The sequence below is a fragment of the Myotis daubentonii genome, chromosome 13 (assembly GCF_963259705.1).
Source record: "Myotis daubentonii chromosome 13, mMyoDau2.1, whole genome shotgun sequence".
NCBI lineage: Eukaryota > Metazoa > Chordata > Mammalia > Chiroptera > Vespertilionidae > Myotis > Myotis daubentonii.
In genome coordinates, this window is record NC_081852.1 from 37,428,459 (window position 1) to 37,453,286 (window position 24,828).

Here is a 24,828-nt window from a genome sequence, read left to right on the forward strand (position 1 = left end):
TTATTGAGTAGTAATTTTTAGTATTGCATTACTGTACAATGCAATCCTAATATAGAAAAACCCTGGATCCATCACATTCACAATGACTGGAGGTTGACCTAATGCCCAGGCTGTGTGCGCAGCAGGCTCTGGGGGGTGGGGACTTGTGGCAGTGGAGACGGGATGCGGAAGGTGGGGCCGACACTCACACTCACTCACACCTGCACACACGCACAGACACAGACAGTGCCCACCAGGGCACAGCCTTTTCTCCTTTTCTTTCCCTCCCTCCCAGCTTGCTCTTGGAGCCTCTCTTAGAATGAGGAAACAAAACAGACTGGGCCTGAAGAGGCCTGGATGGAAGGGAGGGCAGGCAGAGGGTGGAGTGGCCCCCATTGGCCCCACCCCCTCCCAGCCAGGAAAGAGGAAGAGGAAGACAGGGAGGCAGGGAGGCCTGGAGGACTGCTGAGAAAAACAAAGAGAGACAGAGACTGGGCGAGATCAGGCTGGCAGGGGAGGGCAATAAGGGGTGATCAGATGGGCAGAGGCAGTTGGGGGTGAGGTCAGGCCGGCAGGGGAGAGCAGCTGGGGGCAACCAGGCCAGCAGGGGAGGGCAGTTGGGGGTGAGGTCAGGCCGGCAGGGGAGAGCAGTTAGAGGCGATCAGGCAGGCAGGCAGAGAGGTTAGGGGCAATCAGGCAGGCAGGCAGAAGCAGTTAGGGGAGATCAGGCAGGCAGGCAGGTGAGTTGTTAGGAGCCAGCAGTCCCAGATTGCAAGAGGGATGTCCAACTACTGGTTTAGGCTCGATCCCCGTGGCGTCCCCACTTGGAGAGGGTGCAGGCTGGGCTAAGGGAACCCCCCCCCCCCCGCACAAATTTTGTGCACTGGGCCACTAGTGTAAGAATAATGGTAGGCCTATTCCAATGAAATACAAAAGCAAAATACAATTGATTTTTCCTATGAATTAACTCTCCTCTATTAAATTTACTGTAAAAAAGTGTTAAGAAATAATGTCCTTTGAAACATACATAAGAGAAAACATCCATTAGAATTTATGGCCAAGCTGGTAACAAACATTATTACTATTCTTCAGTAATTAAGCAATTACTCTATTTGTAGAGTCGTTTATTAATTCACTCAGCAAACAGTTTTGATATTGATAGTGATTGGGAGAGAGATAAAATCAAGATACTGTGATACTAAAAAAAAAGCCATCTACTCATTTTCAGGCATGCTGGGAAGATTTGAAGGTGATTTGACAGTAACTTAGCAATGTAGACAATTAACTCTGGAAAGAAAAGGGAGCATATATCAAAAGAGCCATTGTTACCTCTTTACACATTCCAATCACCCGGTATTTACCTTTGCAAATTGATAAGACTGTATCTCAAATTAGATCCAACTTGAATTTCTGGCTGTGTTCTGCATCTGGTTTTTCAAAAAAAAAGAATCTCTATTTGAATATACCTCCTACAGGAATTCAAATACAAATTACTTAATGCCACTCATTAAGTAAGCAGTTAGGCAGGTAAACCAGCTTGGAGGAATGGATGGTATAAATTTCCTCCCACTATGGTATGGTCCTTCCTCTTCATTATCACAAAGCTTTGACCTTTTCCACCAGTAGTGTTCTGATCCTGCCACTGCGGGTCGTGGATGTCATCACAAGCAATAACCAGCACTCTTGGTAATAACTTCTCTTTAAATGTAAGTGATCTTTCTTTTGAGCATTTTGGTTTGGGGTGGATAAATATTCATTTAGCACATTATGGCCTCTTTTCAAAAACCTTCAATAGTTCACTCATTTATGATGGATAGAATTTTTATTTGTCATTTTTCTCTTCTACTTTTTTTTATTTTTATCATAGCTGTACTGTATTTGAAGATGGGCCTAGTGTAGTGGAGCTGAAACTGAGATGCATTGATACCAACACTAAAGAGAACATGCTCCACTCTAATAGGTAATCTCAAGAACAACACTTGTTTCTTATAGATATCATGAACATTGACAACTTTGCTTTATGGGTAAAGAAATAAAAATTTGAAATATAATTTAAAATGCCTTTCCTAATGCCAAAATGTGCTAATCAATCAATCATTTTACACACACACACATACACACACACACACACGCACACACACACGGCTTTATTGCATCCGGTTTGAATTTTAGTATGCATAAAGAATTACATAAATTATCTAGTTAGCTGGCAACAAATTCTGTGGTCCTGTTTATACAAAGTCTTTTCCTCCAAGGCAAAATTTGTCTCAATTTGTAAGGTTTCAAATTATTCCTTTTTCCAGATACTTAGTTTCTATTTTGTTGGTTATGCCTAATATTTTTTAAACTTTGAGTTGTGTGCAAGAGAAAATTATGACCCCTTTGAAACAGTCATGTGTTACTAAAAGGCAGTCTTTGGGGAAAAAGACGCAAACAAACAGACAAAAAGATGATACTTAATAGCAAATATATTTTGAATTAGAACATCGGAAGAAAAGTAAGAACTATTTTCACAGATAGATACCAAGGTCAAGGATCTATGTTCAACCATGTATTTCCAGCCATCTTGATAATTAACTGGGCAGCCATCATTAAACAATTTGCTGAGGCTGTGACATGATCCTTGGGTAAAGATATCAGAAATACCACAGGACTTCTGAAAGGCTGCCCCTTAATCTACATTTTGGCCAACATTCCTTTCCAGCTCTAATACCATCTAGCTTTATGAAAAACAAACAACAACAACAAAGCAAAAAACAAACAAAAAACAGGGGAAATTTGAGCTTCTAGAGCAGTGGGTCTCAACCTTCCTAATGCCGCGACCCTTTAATACAGTTCCTCATGTTGTGGTGACCCCCAAACATAAAATTATTTTTGTTGCTACTTCATAACTATAATTTCGCTACTGTTATGAATCATAATGTAAATATCTATCTGATATGCAAGATATATTTAGGCGATCCTTGTGAAAGGGTTGTTTGACCCCCAAAGGGGTCGCGACCCACAGGTTGAGAACCGCTGTTCTAGAGAGTAGGAGCCATCATTTGATATTTCACAGAAACAAGAAAGAAGTTCCAATGTATTTCATTTTAAATCATTTCAATATATTAAATCATTACTAAAGTAGCAAGCTTACATTGTAAGAAGAATAATGAAAACATTGTGGAGAAATTAGTTTTATTTATTTGATATGGCCTTGTATCTGTCAAATAAAAGAATTGGAAGAATTCTCCAGATTATTTAAATAATCCTCAGATAATCTTCAGAGTTGAGGAAGGAATATAAAGAGGCAATAGTGTTGAAATTCTTCTGAGATTTAAGCTGATCAACAATTTGTAAAAACCTGAGCAGTTTAATCATATTCATGCTATTTCCACATTGAGTCATGGCAACAAATCAACATTAATAATAATAATAATAATGTGCTTCCTAGAACTCTCCAGAGAGTCCATTGAAGTTTTGTTGGAAAGGGTTGTTTTAGAGTCATAACCCATGAGAGATTCCAGACAAGCCTACACACTTCTGCCATTGTACTGTCCACAATGGCAGAGCATGGTTGAGTCCCTCATCAAATACTAAGTATGGGCTGGTGCATAATCTTAGTCCAGCAAGCTGAGTGTTTCCTTTCACACCACATTTGTTTAAACGGCATAAAATTTCTCACACAGTGGAACAGATCTTAGGATTTGGACATATATGAATAATATTTTTGTTTTCAAACGTATTTGAGAATGAGTCCAAACTAATAAAATTGAAACTCCGGTATCATGCTTAGTAGCAATGTAAGCCTTCTTCCTGTTGGAAAATGAACAAAATGTAATGATTGTGTGCACTCTACAGGCATGCAAAGTGAAGTGACAAATTAAATCACATACACCTCCATTATCTAGTATTTCAGGTGGGGCATAAAGCTAAATTGTCTTTATTCTCCTCAGGTCTTCAACTCTACCTGTTTAAGGCAGAGTCTAACTGGTTTGTGGATTAGCTCCCACAATGGTTGCTGCCAAGGTTGGCAACAGGTTGAATCCCTTTAGCAATATGAGTCTGTTTTTTTCTGCCACACTCCTAGTTCCAAACTTTTCCTGGACTTAAGAGTTGGAAGTCAGGATGGCCTCACCTTGTCAGTTTAGGTACAATCAATCACATCCCTGCACACTAGATCAGTGATTTCAACTTTGTCATCTCATGGCACACATAAACTAATTACTAAAATTCTGCAACACACCCAAAAATATATTTTTTGCCAATCTGACAAAAAATAAGTATAATTTTTATTTATTCACAAAAACATATTAGTAATAGTCTGCCCTTTCTGCTTCAGAGTGACTAAAAAATCAGGTGCCTATACATGTATACCATAAGGATTTCTAGTACCAAGAATTAACCAATCAGAGACAACCTTATTATGTGACGTGACCAATAAGATGCAACTCTGTTATATGACCTAAGTATTTATGGTTCAAAATAGGGCATTCATACCAGATGGCTATTGTTGTGTTGGCCGTTGTTGTTTTTTTAATTTGACAGTGTATGAAAAGTGAGGTCAGTGTCCTGACTGACTAGTGAGGTATTTTGTGTTTTAAAAATTCTTGAGGCACACAAGTTGAAAATCGCTGCACTAGGTGGTTGACATCAGTACTGTCACATACAGTTGACCCTTGAACAACAAGGGAGTTAGGGGTGCTGAACCCTTACCTAGTCAAAAATCTATCACTTGACTCCCCAAAAACTTAACTACTAATAGCCTACTGATGACAGGAAGCCTTACCGATAACATAAACATTGATTAGTACATATTTTGCACATTAGAGGCATTATACTCTGTATTTTTACTATAAAGTAAGCCTGAGAAAAGAAAATGTTATTAAGAAAGAGAAAATGCATTTACAATATTTTTTGAAAAATATCCGCATATAGCTGGACCCACCCACTTCAAACCCATGTTGTTCAAGAGTCAACTATACATTGTGTCATTTGATCCTCACAGTAACGCTGTGGGGTTGAGGAGGTAGTTAGCATTATGTCTTATCTTACGTATTAGGATCCTGAATACATTTTACTTCCCCATTTGACTCATTGGTTTCAAAATGTTGCTGAACCCTCCCAACAGCAATAGACAATGGAAACATGAGGATTCAGTCAAACTGGTTATTTGGCATCATATAGACCATTATTTCCCAACCCACAAGTGCATTGTGGCATTTGGTGACTGGGAAGACGCCCTGGGTGTGTATCATAGTCCAAGGTTTCCCCATTTCCCCGGGTTTCCTGTCTCTCATCCGTCTGACTTCTAACTATCACTGCAACCGTATCTCATTCTTCAGCCTGATGTCACATGCCGAAGATCAGAAGTTCCTAATCCATCGGAGTCCTCAGTAGCAGGTAAAATCAAGATTTCTCACAACCAGGAGGCAGTTGGCTTGAAAATCAGGTTGTAAGAGCTCTTCAGGGAGGCTGCCTGCGTTCTTGTCGTAGTTCTTCCGTCACCTGTTGGCCCTGTGACCTTGGGCAGATCTTAGATTTCTTTCAGCCTTTGTTTTTTTCATTGATAAAATGAGGATAATAACAGGAGCTACCTCATGGAGTTTCTTTGAGGTTTAAATAACAAATGAGAAGTGATTAGAACAGTGCCTGGCACAGGCCAAACGTTCAATAGATACTAGCTATTATTCATTTCAAAAATGTTGTAAATTATATACCACTTACAGATATAAAACTGTCTTAACCAGATAGCAAGTGAACGGAATGTTATTTAATTTCAAAAGTAAATTCTGAATTTCTAGAAGTCAGTCATTAATTTGTGATAGCCGAGGCTCTCCGCTATTTCTCTCTCACTCCTTACATTAAGCGGTGAAAGAGCTTACACTGCGCTTAGTGTTCTATATGTCACTTAATCCTCTCTCTAACCCTGTAATCTTCCTTATAACCATGAAATGCTATTATCCTCACTCTACATCAAGGAAACCAAGAGACAAAGCCACTAAAACTAACTTGCCCAAGGCTAGGAATCTTGTGTGTGGTGATACTGGACTTCCATCTCATGCCGTCGGAGCCCTCATATAATGAGTGCTTACACTGAGATGACGTTGTCCTACTTTGAAAAGACATGATTTAAGCAATGCCAAGAGGATAAATTGCACGTTTATTTAACGTTTGCCATTGGGTGTCCACAGGAGAAGTAGTCACACCAGTAGAAACTTACCGCCAGCTTGTCTGTGTGGTTGGAGCTTCAGTTCTTGTTTGCTTTGTGGAGTGCTGAGCTAGACTATAGGGTACCTCCACTTTCAGCTTTGCCAGGGTGTGGAAATATGTCCTCTGAGTCTCTAGGTGTTCTGGAAAATCTCAGGTGAACAGAGACTTAAAATAATTGAAAATTTTTCATTAAAATAGGAGATAAAAATAAGTCTTCACACTAGACTAAATTCATTTTATTTTCAGAAGTGGGCTATTTTAAGGTAGTTTTTGTGTGAAAAAAAAAATAGTTTAATAATGCTCAGAGTTAGGTCACTGTACTTGTTCTCTTCCACACTTTCTCAGCTTTCTCAGGATGTTAGTCACATTTTTATTAGGGTACTATTTTCATTTCATTAATCAACTCTGATGTATAAAATTAACCTGTAATTATTAAATGTTTTATATCAGGCATTCCAATGATGTGGCTGTTTTTAACAACAACCTGTTTGATTTGTGGAACTTTAAATGCTGATAAAATCTTTCAATTTGAAAGAGGAGCGAATCCTGAAACTTGGATGAATACTGTAAGTCATGGAAAATTCCAAAGAACACCGAGTAAAGCAGATAATAGGTTATAAAATTATTAAAAGTCCTGTTAGAGCTGAAAATCTCTGATAAGAAAACAGATAAAACAGGCTATTTTTAAAAAATATTTTTTTATTAATTTCAGAGAGGAAGGGAGAGGGAGAGAGATAGAAACAACAATGGTGAGAGCGAATCATTGATCTGCTGCCTCCTTCATGCCCCCTACTGGGGATCAAGCCTGCAATCCGGGCAAGTGCCCTTGACCAGAATCAAACCCAGGACCCTTCAGTCCACAGGCCGATGCTCTATCCACTGAGCCAAACCAGCTAGGGCTAAAACGGGTGATTTTTAATCTTTCTCCAAAAGTCAAGCTAGGTTGGCCTGCTCTTTTGGCTGAATAAATAATACTTTCTAGTCATGCAAAGCAGAACTGTATTTTTACAGAAAACTTATATTTTTAATAATACTAAGAATTTATATTTTAAGCTACCTGGATGATATTTATAACTGCTCTCTATTGGCCTGTGATCTTATTATCTTTAAACCAAGAAAGATCTCAAAGACAATTGACTTGAGAATATAGTTTGTCACAAGAATGGGTCAATCCTAAATATTATCTCCCCCCACTAAAGAAATATCAATAATAGACATTTTCTAATATTCTACTTATTTTTTTATCAATACTTTATTTAATAAATTAATTTTATAGTTACCTGGGGCTACAGATTACAGATAATTCACCCTGATAAGCTTACAACAGATACTTTGTTCTAGTTTCTTTTGATAACCTTTCTAGAAAATGTTTAGCTAATGCCTGTGTTTTCACTGGCCAGAGTGAAATCATCACCTATAATGGCTACCCCAATGAAGAGTATGAAGTTATCACTCAAGATGGGTACATCCTCAGCGTCAACAGAATTCCTCACGGGCGAAGAGATACTAGGAGTGCAGGTACAAGTTGTGCCCTTCCTGATAAGGATTGGATAAAACTAAAATTTAGTGCCGGCTTTTCTTTAAGAGAGTGACTGATATATCAAACGTTTTTTGAATTTTTGCATTAGTCTTTAACCTGTTAGCAGGGAGTCTCATTCTTTTCTAATTCTCAGAAGACTGCCAAGAACCTAAAAATAGCAAGGGCAAGGCTGATCTTGTTGACAGCAACTAGGCCTGCTTGTTTGGGTGTAAAGGCAAAGGTGGAGCCTACGTTTTGTAAGCTCATTACTGATTTTCCAGGTGATGAACTTCTGTATTCCAAGAAAGTGGATTTCCTCACCGTTGGAAAGGGATTTGTTGGGTTGTATAAAGTTGGTTTTGGGGTGCCCCAAAAGAGTATCTCTGGCCCTCACTAGATTCAATAGACCATCCTCTTTGTGATAAAAGTTTAACTTAATGTTGGCATTTCTGAAACTTCTTCCAGGAAAGAAAACGTTAACATTCACACATGCTCTGATCTAAGAGACAGATGGTTTGTGGAATGAAAGAGCATGGTGTTACTATGGCCTCGTTCTAGAATGAGGAGCCAGGCCGTGCACAAGCAGAGGGGGAACTAGAACTGCAAAACCTCTGAAGAGGGAGAGAGAAGAGCAAGCAAAACCTCTGCAAAGCCTCAGTGACCACTCTGCATCCTGTCCCCCACCACCCACAGTCAGAGGCAGCTTTAATCATGTTGTTTGACACTTTCTCCCTCTCAGAAAGAAATCTGTCATTCAAGAGTTTTTTAAAAGTGGGGGGAGTGTGATGTGAGTGGGATTACCTGACAAAACACGAGACACCTAGTTAAAGTTGAATTTCATAAACAACAAGCAGGCTTTCATATATGTCTCACTTGAGTATATAGAACTCAGATGAAAAAGTTATTCATTGTTTTATTCAAATTTAATGGGGCCCCAGGTCTTTTTCTTTATCACTTTTGTTTGTTTGTTTGTTTGCTTTTGGCTAAATCTGGCAACCAAATCTTTTTCAGGAGTGGGGGAGCGGGAACTATGAAATACAAAAGGGGGAAACTTTTTCAAGGAAAGGTTTTGCTTCAGGAGGAAGAATTTGGGAAGATTTGGAATTAAAAGTCATTTATCAGGAGTATCAATCCTCGCAAACCTATGAGGTCAATACTATTAATTGTTACTAATACTATTAATCGTTACTTTACTGATGATGAAACTGAGGCAAGCAGGTTATGAAAAAAACTTGAAGCCACACAAATAGCAAGTGACAGAACCAGGATCCAAGCCCAGGCCACCTGACTCCAGAGCCTGTTTTCTTAACAATTAAATTATAATTTAACATTTTACCTTGGTCCTTCTCATCTCCCCCAGTGGATGCTCTATCCGTCGGGAATTTTAGAGTTGGCAGAGGGGTGTTGAGCTGATTTTACTATTATAATTTCCAAATGTTCTCCCGTGGGTGGAGGCTGGGTGTTTGGTCAGAAGCTTGGTGAGAAATTAGTGATTGTCCATTTACACTCACCCCCTCTTCTTCCCTAAAGGAAGGACTGGAAGAGGCATAGGACTCCATTAAACATGATCGCTTCCATGTCGCTGTAAGCCACACCCAGAAGATATATAAATGCGAAATCATAGAGCATAGCAGTTACAAGCACATGCTTTGGCATGAAATAGAGCCCAGCTTGAGTCCTGACTCAGTACCTTGTTAGCTGGGTGACCCCTTGGGAAAGTTACTTAATTATCTTAAGTCTTAGTTTCCACACCTATGCAATGAGGATCCTCAAAATAGTAACTAATTTATAGAGTTATTGTAAGAATTTAATAGGCTCAAGCATGTCAGCCAATGGCCATAACACCAGGTACCAAGTATTTGCTCAAGAAATTTGCTTTGTGGTCATAAAGTTCTATACTAATGACAGGGAAAAGGTGAATGGTGTTTTTTGTTTTTGGTTTTTCTGGTATGGGGTGTGTGTGTGTGTGTGTGTGTGTGCACGCGCACACACACACACACATTTCTATCATGTTCCTGAGATGCTCTATTTATCATAAACTATTTTCTCATTATCTACCTATCTCTGTTGTCTCTCTTTTCCTCCCTCGCTTCAGGTCCCCGGCCAGTTGTGTACATGCAGCATGCCCTGTTTATAGACAATTCCTCCTGGCTTAAGAATTATGCCAATGGAAGCCTTGGATTCATTCTCGCAGATGCAGGTTACGATGTCTGGATGGGGAACAGTCGGGGGAATGTTTGGTCAAGAAAACACAAGACACTGTCAGTGACTGAAGAAAAATACTGGGCCTTTAGGTAAACTGTGTCAAGTTTGAGACAATTTTGAATATAATAGTGTGAATGATATTAATAATAATCTATGACCTTTGAAGTCACAGTTCCTTGTAGTTCCTACTAACATCTCAAAAGTCAGAAATTGCAAGAAGCTTTGATTTCCACTGATTCTCCCATAGTCAAATTATATCATTTTAACAAGATTATTTTAACATCCAATTTTATCCAATGCTATACATTAAAAGTATGTCCCAAAGGACAGCACAGGAATTCTTATGACCAATGTATGCCGTCAATCCATATTTATTTAGTGTCTAATATATGCACTATTCTAGGCTCTAAGCATACAAAAGGGAACAATGTCCCTGCCCTCACAAATTTTCTATTCATTCTGGCGCTGCTAATACAGGTCCTTTCTTTTGGACAGCCAATCAATTTCACAATGATGTGTATCAGTACTAAATTCTTTTTAGAGAAACTATGGTTGAATTTTATAGAATACTATTTTTTGTTTTGTTTTTAAATATATTTTTATGAATTTCTGAAAGGAAGAGAGAGAGAGAGAGAGAGAGAGAGAGAGAGAGAGATCAATGAGAAGGGAGAATCATTGATTAACTGCCTTCTGCTCTACCTTGACTAGGGATTGGGCCCACAACCCAGGCATGTGCCCTGACCACCTGGAATTGGACTGTGACCCCCAGGTTCATAGGTTGACGTTCAACCACTGAGCCATGCAGGCCAGGCTAGAATACCATTTTAGAAAATTCTAATTTGAGATCTTTAAAACTTTGTTAATGGGCAATGGAGAAGAATCTTTTGATACGTTGAGTGTTTCTTTTAGTGAAAGTGTTTCTGGGGTCACCAGAGGACAAGCTGGTGCCCACAGTAGGCTTTCCTTCACAGGCCTAAGCTCACTGTCATATGCAAAGTAATGAAATACTCGGAATCCACTGGCAGGTTGAGAAGAAAGGAAGGTTAGAATAAATTGTTAGAGTCAGAGCTTTCTAGCAGTGTGGTGAACATTGGGAAATATTTTGTGTCACCGGTCCTTGGCTGGGAGCTAGGATCTTGTTTACTGTAAAGTATCACAACTCCCATACTTGGGAGTATCAACCTAGATATTTCCTCACGTGTTGTTTATTAAAACAGTCCTCTAAATCATGGGATACCTGACTCAACTAAATGTTATGTACCAATTGTTCTCCTCTATCAATACTAGCTGAACTGGTACTGTAAGATTTTGGTATATGTTGAATATATATATTCCTTTATATAGACAGAAATGTTAGTAACAGCAACAACTAATTGCAGCCAGAGTCATTTCTTTAATACTATCCAACCCTAATGACTTCCTTAGAGCAGGTGCTAAAAAGCTAGTACATGCGAGAATCGTGATTTACAACCAATTCTGTTTCCAAAGTGGGGCATTAAAATGGCCCTGAGAGTCTTACGTTCCCTGGGGGAGTCTAAAGGAGCGGCATGCAAACTAGATTGGGGGGCGGGGGAAGGGAAGGGAAGCAAACACAATGGAAGGAAGTGAAGAGGAGAAGTAAGACTGAACTTCAGATACTATACACAAGTCTAGCAATCATTCCTGTTATTAGAAAGTAACCCATGTGAATGCAGTAAACGAAAGTTACAATAGCCTGCATGTAACTGGATAAATAATGAAATATACACCAAATAAGTGTAAAAAAAATGTGATCAAATGCTCCAAGTTACAAGCTTAGTTGGGAGTATTTATAAGACCCTGTTTTATTTTGCAGTTTTGATGAAATGGCCAAATATGATCTCCCGAGCATAATAGACTTCATTGTAAATAAAACTGGGCAGGAGAAGTTGTATTTTGTTGGACATTCACTTGGCACTACAATAGGTATGTTTACAAAGGTCAATGTTTTACAAGGGTCAGAGTCTTGTAAGAGTTCACCTTTAAACTGGAACAGAGTTACTGCCATTAATAGTGTCCTTGATTCTCTGTCCTGTTCTTAGCACATAAACTCAGTGCCCTAAGAGGCTATAAACCTGAATTTCAGAGACTGTACATAGGCCAAATATCTCCTTCATTTCTGATCATAACTATACATTTGTAATGGAGATGTAATTTCCCAGAAAAATATGTACACCAAATCCAAAGAAGTATCAAAGAATAAGTTTCTAGACTCCCTCTGAGCTGAAAATGTAAAGCCTAATGACATAAAATAATCCCTGAAGAATATAATCATACCTTCCTCACAACCCACATGGAATTTTTAAAAAATAAATAAAAGGGAGGAGCTTACATTTATATTTGAACAAATTGAAAAGATATGATTATTTTTTTGAGTTGGAACATGAAAGTTTACTATAATAAATCAAGTGGAAATATCTATTTAGTGTAATAGATATCCAAATAATATAATATGGAATATCAATTAAATGTAAGAACTATGTAGAATTTTTTTTAAAAGTCCAAAGGCTCTGCTCTTTTAAAACATACTTTTTAATGATTTCCTAGACCTTTTTTTGAGTGGGGGGGGGGGATCAATAATCTAGTTCCAAATAAAAATGTAAAGGGATCTATACAGTTAAAAATGTGAATTTGCTAGTGATCTTCCACTGAAGTTTCCAATTTTAAGAGATCGAGTTACGTTAAAACTATTTAAGTATGGGTGAAACTGTGCAAGAGACAGTAAACATTCTTACAGTGGTCTCCATTATTATCAACAGAAAATATATATTTATCATTGCTTTATATTAATCAGCAGCTTACAAGCTTAGAACAGGCAATGAGCATCAGAGGGCATTCTATAGGGTATCAAAGAACTAATAGGAAATCCGCACCCCCCCCCCCGAAAAAAACTGCTACCAACAAGTAAATAATTATACTATCAAAGCTAACATTTAGTGAGCATTTACTGGGTTTAGGACCCTGTGTTTAGGAACTTTCCCAAAATATCTCTCTTTAAAACTTTCTGTTATTATTTCTATCTCCCAGAAGAGGAAACATAAATTCAAAGAAATTAAGTGGATTGTTTGAGGTCTCTTAGAAAGTAAGAGGCAGAACCCAGATTAAACCAGGTCAGTTAGACTTCATCCATAAGGTGCCTAGGCTTTGGATGGAGCTGGAATGACTTGAGCGGAGTCTAGAAAAGTGAGTAGGACTTTTATAGGATATGCTCTTATATGTGCACTTCAAAGAAAACAGAAAATTTGATCATCAGTGATCTGCATCGCATTCAGGGTATAACATTTTTTAGTGAGTATTATTTGCATACGGGGCAGAGCAATTTTTGTTTTGTGGGAAAGGCCCACTGTTTGCAAGACACATAGCTACCAAGGCCCCAACTCATTAAGTGATAATAAGGCTCCGGAGTTAGTATGGGCAACAAAAAACCTACAGAAATCTTCTAGGGGGAAGTATTATGCCTGTTTCAGAGTTTTTGTATCAATTGATACAAAGTCAGCTCTTTTTTTATTTGGCCGGGACAGTTTCAATAAGAATTTCGGGCGGGGCGACAGGGAGCGGGGGTGGGGGGTGGAAGCTTCTGCTATGGAAACACACACACACACACACACAATGGAGGGGGGCCAAGAAGGCACCTTGGAGAACCAAAATACACAGAAACTCCTCGGAGCTTCTTCTGTGTAGTGCTGATCTCCTCATGCTCACAGGGCTAGCAATGGGTACAATGCTATTACTTAAAGTTCAGAACAAACGGGCACACCTGGTTCTTCCTGGGACCACAGTGGACCGAGGGAAATCCCCTTCTCTCTTGAAAGCAGGAAAAGAATTCTGGAGGGTTGGTAAGCATCTGGTGAAGCAGTGAGAGCAATGAAATCTCATTCCATTGTGAGAAAGGAAAACTGGAATCGCTCGATGATACTGCAGAAAGGCCTTCTTTGTGAGTCACCTCCCAGGAACTGATTCTTTACTTCTGGAAGCTCTGGACTCAGCACCTCAGCGTTGCCGGCAAAATGACAATATTGCCAGCAGTTCCTCCAGGCTTTGAAAGTGAGGTTGTCATAGTTCACTTGCCAGTAGCAGCTTATCCCTCACTTGCCCCAACCAAGTTACACTGTCCAGGATTAAAAAAAAAAAGAAAAGAAAAAGAGAAAAGAAGACTTGAGAGCAGAGAGGACTGAAGGCAGATTCTCTTTGCAGAGACTCAGAAGAATCTCCCAATTCATTCCCAAGATCATGGCAATAGATGGATAAAAATGACAAGAGTCCCTACTTTTCTTAATAGAGACATTGTGCATTTCTCATTTTTACAAGTGTCTTGTCTCCTGTTCTCTCAGGGTTTGCAGCCTTTTCCACCATGCCTGAAGTGGCACAGAGAATCAAAATGAATTTTGCCTTGAGTCCTGTGGCCTCATTCAAATACCCCAAGGGTATTTTTACCAGTTTTTTTCTACTTCCAAGTTCTGTAATCAAGGTAGGCTCCCCATTTCACCAAAATGTATTTGAGGGTCTCATTTTGGATCATAGATACTCATTGTTTTAAAGTCTGTGATGAAGTGAAAGTAGGAAGTTTAGATGAAATCTGCAGAATCTGCAACCAGGTGCTTATTTGTATGTGTGTGTCCATGTGTGTGCGAGTCTGTATCACACTATCTACAGCTGTCACATACAAGTTACTATACTCAATCATTAACAGACCTGACTATATATCAGAACTGCTAGCTGTGCTGAGTGCAATGTCAGCTTAAAGTCCATTCACGTTTTCTTGTTCCATTCTTGTTCCACTGAGCTGGTCAATGAACTTGCAATGTCCAAATGGAAGACATTTTTCTAGTTTCATATGGTCACTGATATCCTGACTTTGATGTTAAACATGAATAAAATAATCCTTCCTGTATGGCAACTTGTTGTAATTTACTAAAACTATGATTATAAAGCCTAATTGTCTTACAACTCAATTATTTCTTCAAATATTTATTGGTTATTTTCCAAGGATTGGAAAAGCAGTTTGATGGTTAATTGTGATTTTGGAATTTTATCAATTTAAATTATTTTTCTATTTGCTTTTTGTTTCTTTAGAAAGATCATTGGCACAATGGACATAGTATTTTACCAAGATTGCACCTTAAATTTGGGGTGAAGGGTAAAATCAATTTTGACCAAAGTGAAGTCAAGACCAATTAGGGTATCACAGTAATTCATATATAAGAGGAGGCCCTGGTTTATGGTGGAGAAATAGATATGGAAAACCATTGTTTGTTGAGCTAAGAATTTCCATAGGGCCTAATGATTGGTTTGGTAATAGTTTGATTGTATTATCTACTTGAGCTCAAGTAATGTAATTTCCCTTTTGTGTGGCTGATAGTTCTACTGCAAAGTGTTGGATGTTTCCTATATGTGGACAGATTGAGCAGACAAAGTAGTTAAATTCAGAGATAAACACATTTATTACGAGTTTTGCATATATACAGCTTTGCCTACAAAGATTGGGTCTGAGGCAAATATTGTCCCTGGCTTATCTGTTTCATATCCCCTACTGTCAAGTTTCCTGCCACTGTAAGCCACATTCCCTGACCTCGCCTGACACTTGATAATATCTGTTGCCCAGAGAAGCTCCAGTCCTCTCATCAGAGATTCCCCACCCAATCTTACTTTTCCAAGTTCTAGACGTTTTAACATGCCACCTCCCTTTCTGTCCAGTGGCACCCTCTCTTTGGTACACCATTCTCTACTTTTCAGCATAAACGCTAGCTCATCTGGCACACTCCTAGAAAAACAATGTGCACATGGGTAATAGGGAAAATCCTACTTTTCCTTCTTATTCAAGGCAATATTTAACCTTAAGGAAAAATATTCTGCCTTTCTTGACAATGAATGAGATATTAAAGATGAAGTCAATTACTGATTTACAGACTACAATGACAGAATACAGAGAAGCTTCACCATGAAGAAGCGAATTTGGGGTTAAGGGTCCTCACTGCAATCTCCGTATAAATTATGTCTGGTGATCTTCCCTGGGTGCAGATGGATTCATAAGTATCGTAGTTCCTTTGCCTGAATGACTTGGTCTCCTTGACTGCAAGAGCAAATACAAATTGATCCTCAAAAATCCTTATTCCTGGGATGATGAGAATGTCAAAAAGTTTGAAACAATTCTTGAAAAGAATCTTTTTTTTTTTTTTTACTTTTACAGAAATTGTTTGGTACCAAAGGTGTCTTTTTAGCAGATAAGTCAGAGAAGCCACCTTTTGCCACAATGTGCAACAATAAAATATTATGGGTGCTATGTCGTGAAGTAATGGACTTATGGGCAGGATTCATCAGGAACAATCTGAATATGGTATGTATAAGGATTATGGGACCATTGGATGTTTTTTTGAGAAATTCCAGCTTTCCTTTGATTTAGTTTGATGTGTCTATTACTCTGCATTAATTAATATGGTATTCTAAGCTCTTACATGCAGAGATTTGCTTGCTATGCATAGATTAGGAATTCAATAGACCATGAATGTGAAGACTGGGGAAAAGAATAAATAGGCGGCTTCAACCTTCCATCCCTGATCAAGTTTAAGAAAATGAATGTTCTACAATAGGTAGTAGTTTCACATGTTCATAATCAATTAATATAGTGCATTAAAAATAAAATCCTAGAATAAAACTGAAACTCATAGACACAGACAGACAACAGCATGATGGTTACCAGAGGGAAGGGGGAAGGAGGGACAGCAAAGGGAGTCAAATATCCGGTGACAGAAGATTATTTGACTTTGGGTGGTGGGCACACAATGCAACATACAGGTCATGTATCATAGAAATGTGCATTTGAAACCTATTTGACCCTATAACCCAATGTCACTTCAATAAATTTAATAAAAATTTTAAAAATAAAAATAAAATAAAATTCTCAAAAAGAAGTGAAGCACATATAAGCATTGAACTTACTGTGTGTGTGTGCCCTCACATGCTGGATGACTCTGGCCTCAAATAAAACTCATCAGTTAACTTAGAACTTAAAAGGCAGAACAGAATGGAGAAGGAATCCCTTTTCTATGAAGAAGCAGCAGTCCTGTTTCATCAACTCTTTGTTTCCTGTTACTGAGAATTCAAGGAGTAGGAGGAGGAGTTGGCATCTGCAGCGGAGTGTGGTTGTATAGTTATCTCTGCCATATTCCAAATGGCAGCCAAATGAGACTAGTAAAGCTAGTCCCAAACGCTTGTCTATCAACCCACTCTACTCCTATTTGTTAAGAAGCTAAGTTGTGTTAGACGAAAAACCATGAGGAACCATTGTTCAAAGCCTACTTATTCAAAAGTAAAGATTTTTAATAGTTCCCTTGATTAGTTTTATGATAATCTCAGATATAAAATTATGATTACTATTGTATCTCTATAACATTTACAAAGATCGAAGTACAGTGCACATAGAAATGATTATTTATTAGCTTTTCTTTTATAATATTTTGTTTTATCTTCACAAGAGCCCACCAAATTGGTAGCATGATTTTCATTATCTTCATTTAATAGATGACAATACAGAAACTCAGAGATGTTAAATAACTTGCCCAAAGTCACAAAGATTATAATTAACAGAGTTAGATCCTGAAGTTTAGGTATTTTTGATCTACTGATCTGCAATAGCGTGTCTAGGCACACTTGCACATTGCACCTTTCCTCCATGATGTCCATTATTGCTTCTTTTACTTCAAAGTAAACAAATTATCTTATAGTTTCAGAGCTGATGCAGGTTTGCTCTCAAGCAACCCATGCCACTGGTCAGCCCAGAGTTCACTCATGTTCGAGTGTCTGACAAAAATTCAGACTTATCTAGATGATTCACATGGATATTTTCAAAACCCCCAGTATTTGTTTACTAAGTTTTAGCTGAATTGTTTTCTGTTTTTGAAAGGCATAGTTTATTTCTGTGGGTGATTCTTGCTGTAACATGTGGCTTATTTCCCTTCAGAGTCGGATGGATGTGTACATGTCACACTCTCCCACTGGATCGTCAATACAGAACATCCTCCATATAAAGCAGGTAGTGACTTTGTCATGGAAAACCATTCTCATTCCTATTTTCATTATATGTGAAAGGACAGAGTTAACAGACCTCCTCTAAGAACTTTACCAGCTGGCTTCCATTTTGTCCTTGTCACATCTTAAATGGTCTGATTTCCCTGGGTTTTAAGAGAAATGACAAATATGGTGCAGAACAAGTAGGTAACATAAATAATTCCCATCTTAAATCAGAGCTTGTAAGAGAGGCCCTGAGCTAAAGCAATAGGTAAGCTGGGAAAACCTCAGGAATCTGAGCCTTCCCCGGAGAGAGGAATATGACTTCTCCCTAATGAGTTTTGGTTTTCCATTAGCTTATCCTACAAACCACGGGAGATCACTTCTCTCTCTCTCTCTCTCTCTCTCTCTCTCTTTCCTTTGTTTTTCACAGTAAAAATGTATTTCCATCTTTTACTGGTCGGGAAGCCTTATCTTCTTTCTAGTGTACAGTGTTTTTCTAAGATTTGCTGTTAACATTAATGATTCTGAATATTATATTATTAAAAAAAAAACCACACACACATTTATTTCAGCTTTACCGAGCTGATGAATTCAGAGCTTATGACTGGGGAAGCGAAGCTGAGAACATGCGTCACTACAATCAGGTGAGTTATTCAGAATGCCTCCAGAAGGGTGGTTTTGAGACATTGTAAAAATAAGTTATTTGAGAGTGAGAAGAATCCTGCCTGGCAACTGGTGGTATTCACATGGATAGATAGAACTTTTTGAAAATTTTGTGATTTTGATATGTATTCATTGTGAAAAATCTAGGGGAAAAAAGAAGCATATGCTAAGGAAATTAAATAATTTATAATCCCTCCACCCAGAGATAACTAGATATATCAATATTTTGTTGCATTCATTCCAGTCTTCTCAGCATTATTGCTCTTACACAGCTTTTAGCATTTCTTTTAGTATGGTTATAGCAAGACATAACCAATGTTACTGAGGTGTTTTTTAACATAATCTTAATGGCTGCACAATAGTGAAAATTGTCGTACAAAAATCTATACAAATTTACAGAGTAAATGAATACACATTTCTTGATACTAACAGCAAGAATTTGGATACAACATGAACATTAAAAGAGTATTATCCACCTTGAAGACTTGTCTTAAGGCATCTTTCTCCTTCTAACGTTACACATCCAAATCTATAGATTCCTTTGGCCCTCCTGTGCTTTAACCAATGTTGTTGCCATCATTTCTTTTCTCAAAGTCAGGAGCTGGGCGTCTCTGTTTGAACTAAACCCATTAAATTAAAATTTTTCAATGTTTTCCAAGACTGACATATTTAAAGCTATTCTTAATGCAAACCCACATTAATTAGGCTGTTTCTGAGCATCAAAACAGTCAATCAGACCAGTTATTTCTCAATAATATATTGAATTGTTAGAGAAATGATTCTCCTAGTTTTTAAGACAACTGTAAGAGCTATGCATATTTTTATTATTTTTAACTGCTTGACTATGGTGTTGTTTACTTACAATAAAATTCACTGATTTTACATGTGCAATTCAATGAACTTTGACAAATATATTCATTTGTGTAACCACAACACAATCAAGATACTATAGAACATTTCCATTACCCAAAAACTTTTCTCCTACCACTCAAACTATGTATATTCACAAATGCTTAGAAAAGGGTCAGAAAAAAACAACAACCACCTAACAAATGTTAAAGTTATTATCCTCAGAGAGGGGAGGAAAGAAAGGGTGAAGTAAATGGACATGATGGAATAAAGAAGGCTCTATTTTGGATTTTACATACTTCCGCTGTCATTCATTATTTTTATTAAGCGGGTTATATATTGTTTACTTTTTTAATATCTATTTTTATTGATTTCAGAGAGAAAGTGAGAGGGAGAGAGAGAGAGGAAAAAACATCAGTTATGAGAGAGAATCATTGATTGGCTGCCTCTTGCATGCACCCCACTGGGGATCAGGCCTACAACCGGAGCATGTGCCCTGATCGGGAATCTAACTGTGACCTCCTGGTTTATAGGTTGATGCTCAACCACTAAGTCATGCCAGCTGGGTTATATTGTTTACTTTTAAGAGAAAATGGAACAAAATATATCACAGTTAAAACCATTATAATCAAGTTCCTTTTTTCAGTTTTATTAAGATAAAATCAGCGAATGAAATTTTAAGATTGAAGTGTACAATGTGATAAGTATGTGATAGTGTAAATGTCCTTAGAATTTATCCAGGCTGATCCTCTTTTATTTGTGTGTGATTTTAGATCATTTTGAAACAGGAATTTTAGGGGTAAATAGGACAGGTTTAGGAGATTTTAGAAATTTGGGAAACTAAGGGGACCGTGGAGGAAGCACAGGGCTGCAGAGCAGCAGAAGGTATATTTCCATAGAATAGGAAAGCTGAAAAGCTGCAACCGGTATATTTCCATAGAATGAGGGAGCTGGGAACAGCAAAAGGTCTATATTTACAAAATAAAGAGAAGGAAGCCCTTCATCCAGAAGCAGAAGAAGAGAGCCCAGGGGGGAATAGGAAAACAATAAGGAAGAAGGGAGGGAGAACCTCACATGTCCCATGTGAGGCTCAACCTTTGAGCCCAGGGGTTAGTATAGTAACCAGTTAAAGGGAATAGTGGCCAATCAGAAGGGATATCAAGGCATAGGGATCTGCAGCCTTTATAAGCCATAGGGAAAAAGAACTCAGTGGGACCCTTTCCCCCTCCCTACTTGGGAGTCCATTCTGTGGGACTCTTTCCCTCTCCCCATGTGGGAGTCTGTACTTGTTCTTCAATAGATCTCCACCTTTGCTATACCACTTTCTGTCTGTGGATTCAATCTTTAATTCTGGCGGACAAAGAATCCAGGTTCCAGTCCAAAAATTCCATTTCAATTTGAAGTCAATTTTTATTACATTCTAATTTTATCAGTTTGCCCTCTTCTTAAGCTTCCAGCACAGTCTCTGTACCTACTCTATAGTTTTTCGGGAATAAGAGGATTAACCCATGCAAGCTCCATGAGGATAGGGATTACCTTCTCTTTTGTTCACCAATGTTTTCTCACTTAGCAGAGTATGTGGCGTTTACTGAGCCCTCGATATTTATTTGTTGCATGAATAAAATTTCTTAACCTCCCTCTTACCACCTGAAAATGTCTCTGTCCCCTTGATTCTAGCCTTCTTTTCTCACTCAGAAAATGAAGATCCTCTTATTTTCCCAGTTCACCTGCATGTGCTCTTGACCCTCATTTCTTTTCATCCCTTCTTCACTCTTATTCCTTTTATTCTCTTCAATGAGCTCCTGTACCTCATGAAAAACAAACAGTTACTATAGTTTCCTTGCAACTTACTCCCCTAACTTGGACTTTGAAACGCAATGATCTCTGATTTTTTTTCTTTCCCTTTTTGTTTGCTCTCTTTGTCCTCTACACTGGCTACTCTCTGTTTCCCACCACTGTCCAACTGTCAGCATTTCCCCAGATTCTTAACATCTCTACACTAGTATCTCTCTTCCTTGGAGAAGTTAGCCATCTCCATAACTTTAATTATCTCCTTCTGTGGAGCATCCATATTGCTTGACTAGATTTTTTCAGGAACTATCCTTTCTTCAAGTCATTTCACAAACTCATGTTCATACAGGCCTCTTAAGACAGAGCTCTGAGAAATGAACCTGCTTTGTCCCCAAAACTTCTGAAACATGTCCAAATACCCTAGCCTGGCATTTAGACCTTGACTGTCTGTCTCCAATCTTATATCCTACAATATTCTTTCAAATGTTTTCTTCTCTGGGTATACACTGGACAGCTTGCCATTGCTGACCATGACATACAGGCTCTTCCTGCCTCCTAGGGAGCCCTCCCACCCTCCTTCCTATCTGTCAAATTCCAACTATCACTCAAGAGTCATCTCAAATGACTTCTTTGTATATGAAGCCTCCAACTGGAAATAACTTCTTCTTTGTCTTCACTTTGATTGTCTTTACAGAGTGTTTTATAGCATTTAGCATACCTTATTTTGCATACAAATGTTTGTTTGGTTATCTTGCCTGTGTCTTCAAACTCCTGAAAATAAGAAGCATTGCATGTTTCCTTCCTATTTCCCTCAGTGCCTGACTGAACAATTGACTTGGTAGATACTGACTTGGTAGCCTCTGTACTTATTTGAATTCATTTGTTTCTGTGAGGAGCTTCCTCTCATGAATGTCCTTTCTTTCTCCTCCATAGAGTCGTCCCCCACTGTATAACTTGACTGCCATGACAGTGCCTACTGCTATTTGGGTTGGTGGAAATGATGTCCTTATAACAATCCAGGATGTGGCCAGGGTACTCCCCCAAATCAGGAATCTCCATTACTTCCAGCTATTGCCAGATTGGAACCACATTGATTTCATCTGGGGCCTTGATGCTCCTCAACGGATGTACAGTAAAATCCTCGATTTGATGAAGACATATTCCTAACTACAATACATCCACTTTTCCATTAAAGCTTGCTTTCAACCCCAGGAGGCTTTGGGAAAAAGAATAATCAGCAGTGAGGTCTACTCCAGCATCCTCCACCTTGTTGATGTTGCTGAATGTTCCCTTGTCAAGGAGTCTCAAGGAGAACATCCCCCAATCAATGGTATCCCACAGATTTTCCACTGGTGATTTGCATTCTTCATGAACAAGGAGGAAGATCTTTCTCCCTGTCTTGCTGATTCACACACATACAGAACCAAACAAGAGACAGAAAGGAAAATTCCTCAAGGCAAGCCTCATGTAGTGCTAAGCATGGAGCAGAATTCTCCCTAAACATCCCCATTCTTGCCTAATTGTAAGTAGGTTGGTGTTCTCCCAAACTGTAGTCATTCACATTCCTCACTCACCTGTGCCATACCTGCATGCCACCTATGATACTGCTTTTACAAGTATCAGACTCAGTTTGCTTATTTATATTTTAAAAAACCTGTTTGGAGCTACTATAAATGGGAGGAAAGGGTATATTTACCCCAACTTGAAGATAAACATAAACTGTAACAATGAAAAGCAGATAATCGATAATAAAATTCCTAGATGCCATGACTAGTCAAGGCCCCTGAGTTTTAGAACTGCCATCTTTTTGGTAAACGTGTCCTCTTGATTTGAAAGGGAGATTGGCAGGTGCTAGAAACAAAGACATAAACCAGAGTTTGGCTTTCTCCTTACGCTCAGAAGGTTGAAAGAAATTTGACAGTGAGTCTTTGCTAGGATGTATCATGGCCCCAAAGATGTCCATGTCCTAATTCAAGAAACTAACCCTACCCCTTATATGACAAAAGAGACGTTGCAGATGTGACGAAGTTAAGGTAGTTAAGAAACTTGAGGTGAGAAGTTTATCCCGCGTTATCTGAGTGGGCTCAAAGTACTTACGGGGTCCCCATAAGAGGGAGGCAGGAAAGTCACAGTCAGAAAATATGACAATGAAACAACAAGAAGCTGGAGTGATGCACTGAGTCAAGGAATGCTGGCCGCCTCTGGAATCTGGAAAAGGGAAGGAAACAGATTCTCCCAGAAGTTTCCATAAGGAATGCAGCCCTACACCTTGATCTTAGATTTCTGATCTTCAGAACTGTAAGAGAATAAACTTACATGATTTTTAAGCCACTAAGTTTCTGGTAATTTGTTACAGCAGCCATAGCAAACTAGTAGAGGGACTAGCTCTCATACTATGTGATTCAATGCTATTTAGTACCATATGTGTGTATTGGCTAGAATATTTCATAGCCCCTGTGGTACATAGCCTACACTTGGGGAAACACTGCCAACAAACTCACAAGGTCATCATGGAAAATGGTATTCCATAGACTAACGCGACTGCAGAAGGATTTAGGCCTGAGGCAGTGAAGCTGGTTGCTAAGATGATGGTTGATTATAGGGGAAGCTCTGTGTGGTCAGTGTCCTGCTTCCTCCTCTACCTTGACTCCCTTTATACTGTGGCATCCGAGCTGAGACACCATTCCTGAATCAGCCCTCCTTCCGCAAATGGACTCTGTGCTGAGGTAGGTCATCGCTATGGTTCTTTCTGCTCTTACATTCCAGTGCCTTTCCTTTAAATTAAAATAGGCTTGGGAATATTTTCTTACATTAAAAAAGATTTATTTTATTTTTGTTTCATTTAGAAAATAGAGAAACTAACAAAGAAAATGATGAGCAATATCATTACCACTAAAAGAAAAACTACTTGGTTAATATTTTAATAGATTTCTCTCTGGTCCATTTCTGTTTATGTCCGTTTATAACTTTAAAATATTCAATAAACGCTATTTAGTAACCTTCATTTTCCCCATTAAAATATATTAGGAATACTGTTGCATTACCTACAACACATGTCTACAATATATTTATAATGAGTGAATAGTGCTCGGTTGTAAGAATGAACTAGAATTTATCAAACCACTTCATTCACATGGTTGTTCATGTCATTTTTAATTTTTCACTCTGGTCCTTTTGTTCACCATGGATGGCTCCTAGAAATAAGTTTCTGAATTTATATTTATTTTTTATACATATTGCCAAATTTTCCATCAGAGAGTTTACATTGAAAAAAAGGGACATTTTTAAAATATATATTTTATTGATTTTTTTTACAGAGAGGAAGGGAGAGGGATAGAGAGTTAGAAACATCAATGAGAGAGAAACATCAATCAGCTGCCTCCTGCACACTCCCCTACTGGGGATGTGCCCGCAACCAAGGTACATGCCCTTGACCGGAATCGAACCTGGGACCCTTCAGTCCTCAGGCTGACACTCCATCCACTTGAGCCAACCCAGTTAGGGCTGAAAAAAAAAAAAGGACATTTTTAAAGGGAATTAATTGCAAACTTAAGTGAATAAAAAATGAGAGAAATAAGTGGTAACCTTTTTTGGAAAAAAGCAAG

At 38.4% G+C, this 24,828-nt stretch overlaps 1 protein-coding gene across 3 annotated transcripts; it reads left to right on the top strand.

The window, feature by feature from the left end:
- Positions 1-1,557: 1,557 nt before the first annotated feature.
- Positions 1,558-24,695, top strand: LIPN (lipase family member N). Of its 3 annotated transcripts, XM_059662753.1 has the most exons (12): positions 1,558-1,685; positions 1,847-1,939; positions 5,304-5,361; positions 6,622-6,737; positions 7,572-7,689; positions 9,786-9,984; positions 11,730-11,839; positions 14,245-14,381; positions 16,101-16,247; positions 17,871-17,942; positions 18,493-18,564; positions 22,157-24,695. In XM_059662753.1, exons 4-12 carry the CDS (start codon positions 6,630-6,632, stop codon positions 22,388-22,390), a joined length of 1,197 nt encoding a protein of 398 aa, XP_059518736.1. In that variant the 5' UTR covers positions 1,558-1,685; positions 1,847-1,939; positions 5,304-5,361; positions 6,622-6,629; the 3' UTR covers positions 22,391-24,695. The 3 variants fall into 3 exon arrangements, with proteins under 3 accessions (XP_059518736.1, XP_059518738.1, XP_059518737.1); XM_059662755.1 differs by lacking the exon at positions 14,245-14,381 and having other exon boundaries at positions 11,730-11,853; XM_059662754.1 differs by lacking the exons at positions 1,558-1,685; positions 1,847-1,939 and having other exon boundaries at positions 5,057-5,361.
- Positions 24,696-24,828: the final 133 nt, after the last annotated feature.

What these genes read in the sequence shown, in the direction of transcription:
- LIPN (XM_059662753.1), top strand. Translation starts at nt 6,630, where the DNA reads ATGATGTGGCTGTTTTTAACAACAACCTGTTTGATTTGTGGAACTTTA. An exon ending in GAAAAATACTGGGCCTTTAG is followed by an intron (nt 9,985 to 11,729) that starts GTAAACTGTGTC and finishes TTTATTTTGCAG; the next exon opens with TTTTGATGAAATGGCCAAAT. An exon ending in TTCACTTGGCACTACAATAG is followed by an intron (nt 11,840 to 14,244) that starts GTATGTTTACAA and finishes CTGTTCTCTCAG; the next exon opens with GGTTTGCAGCCTTTTCCACC.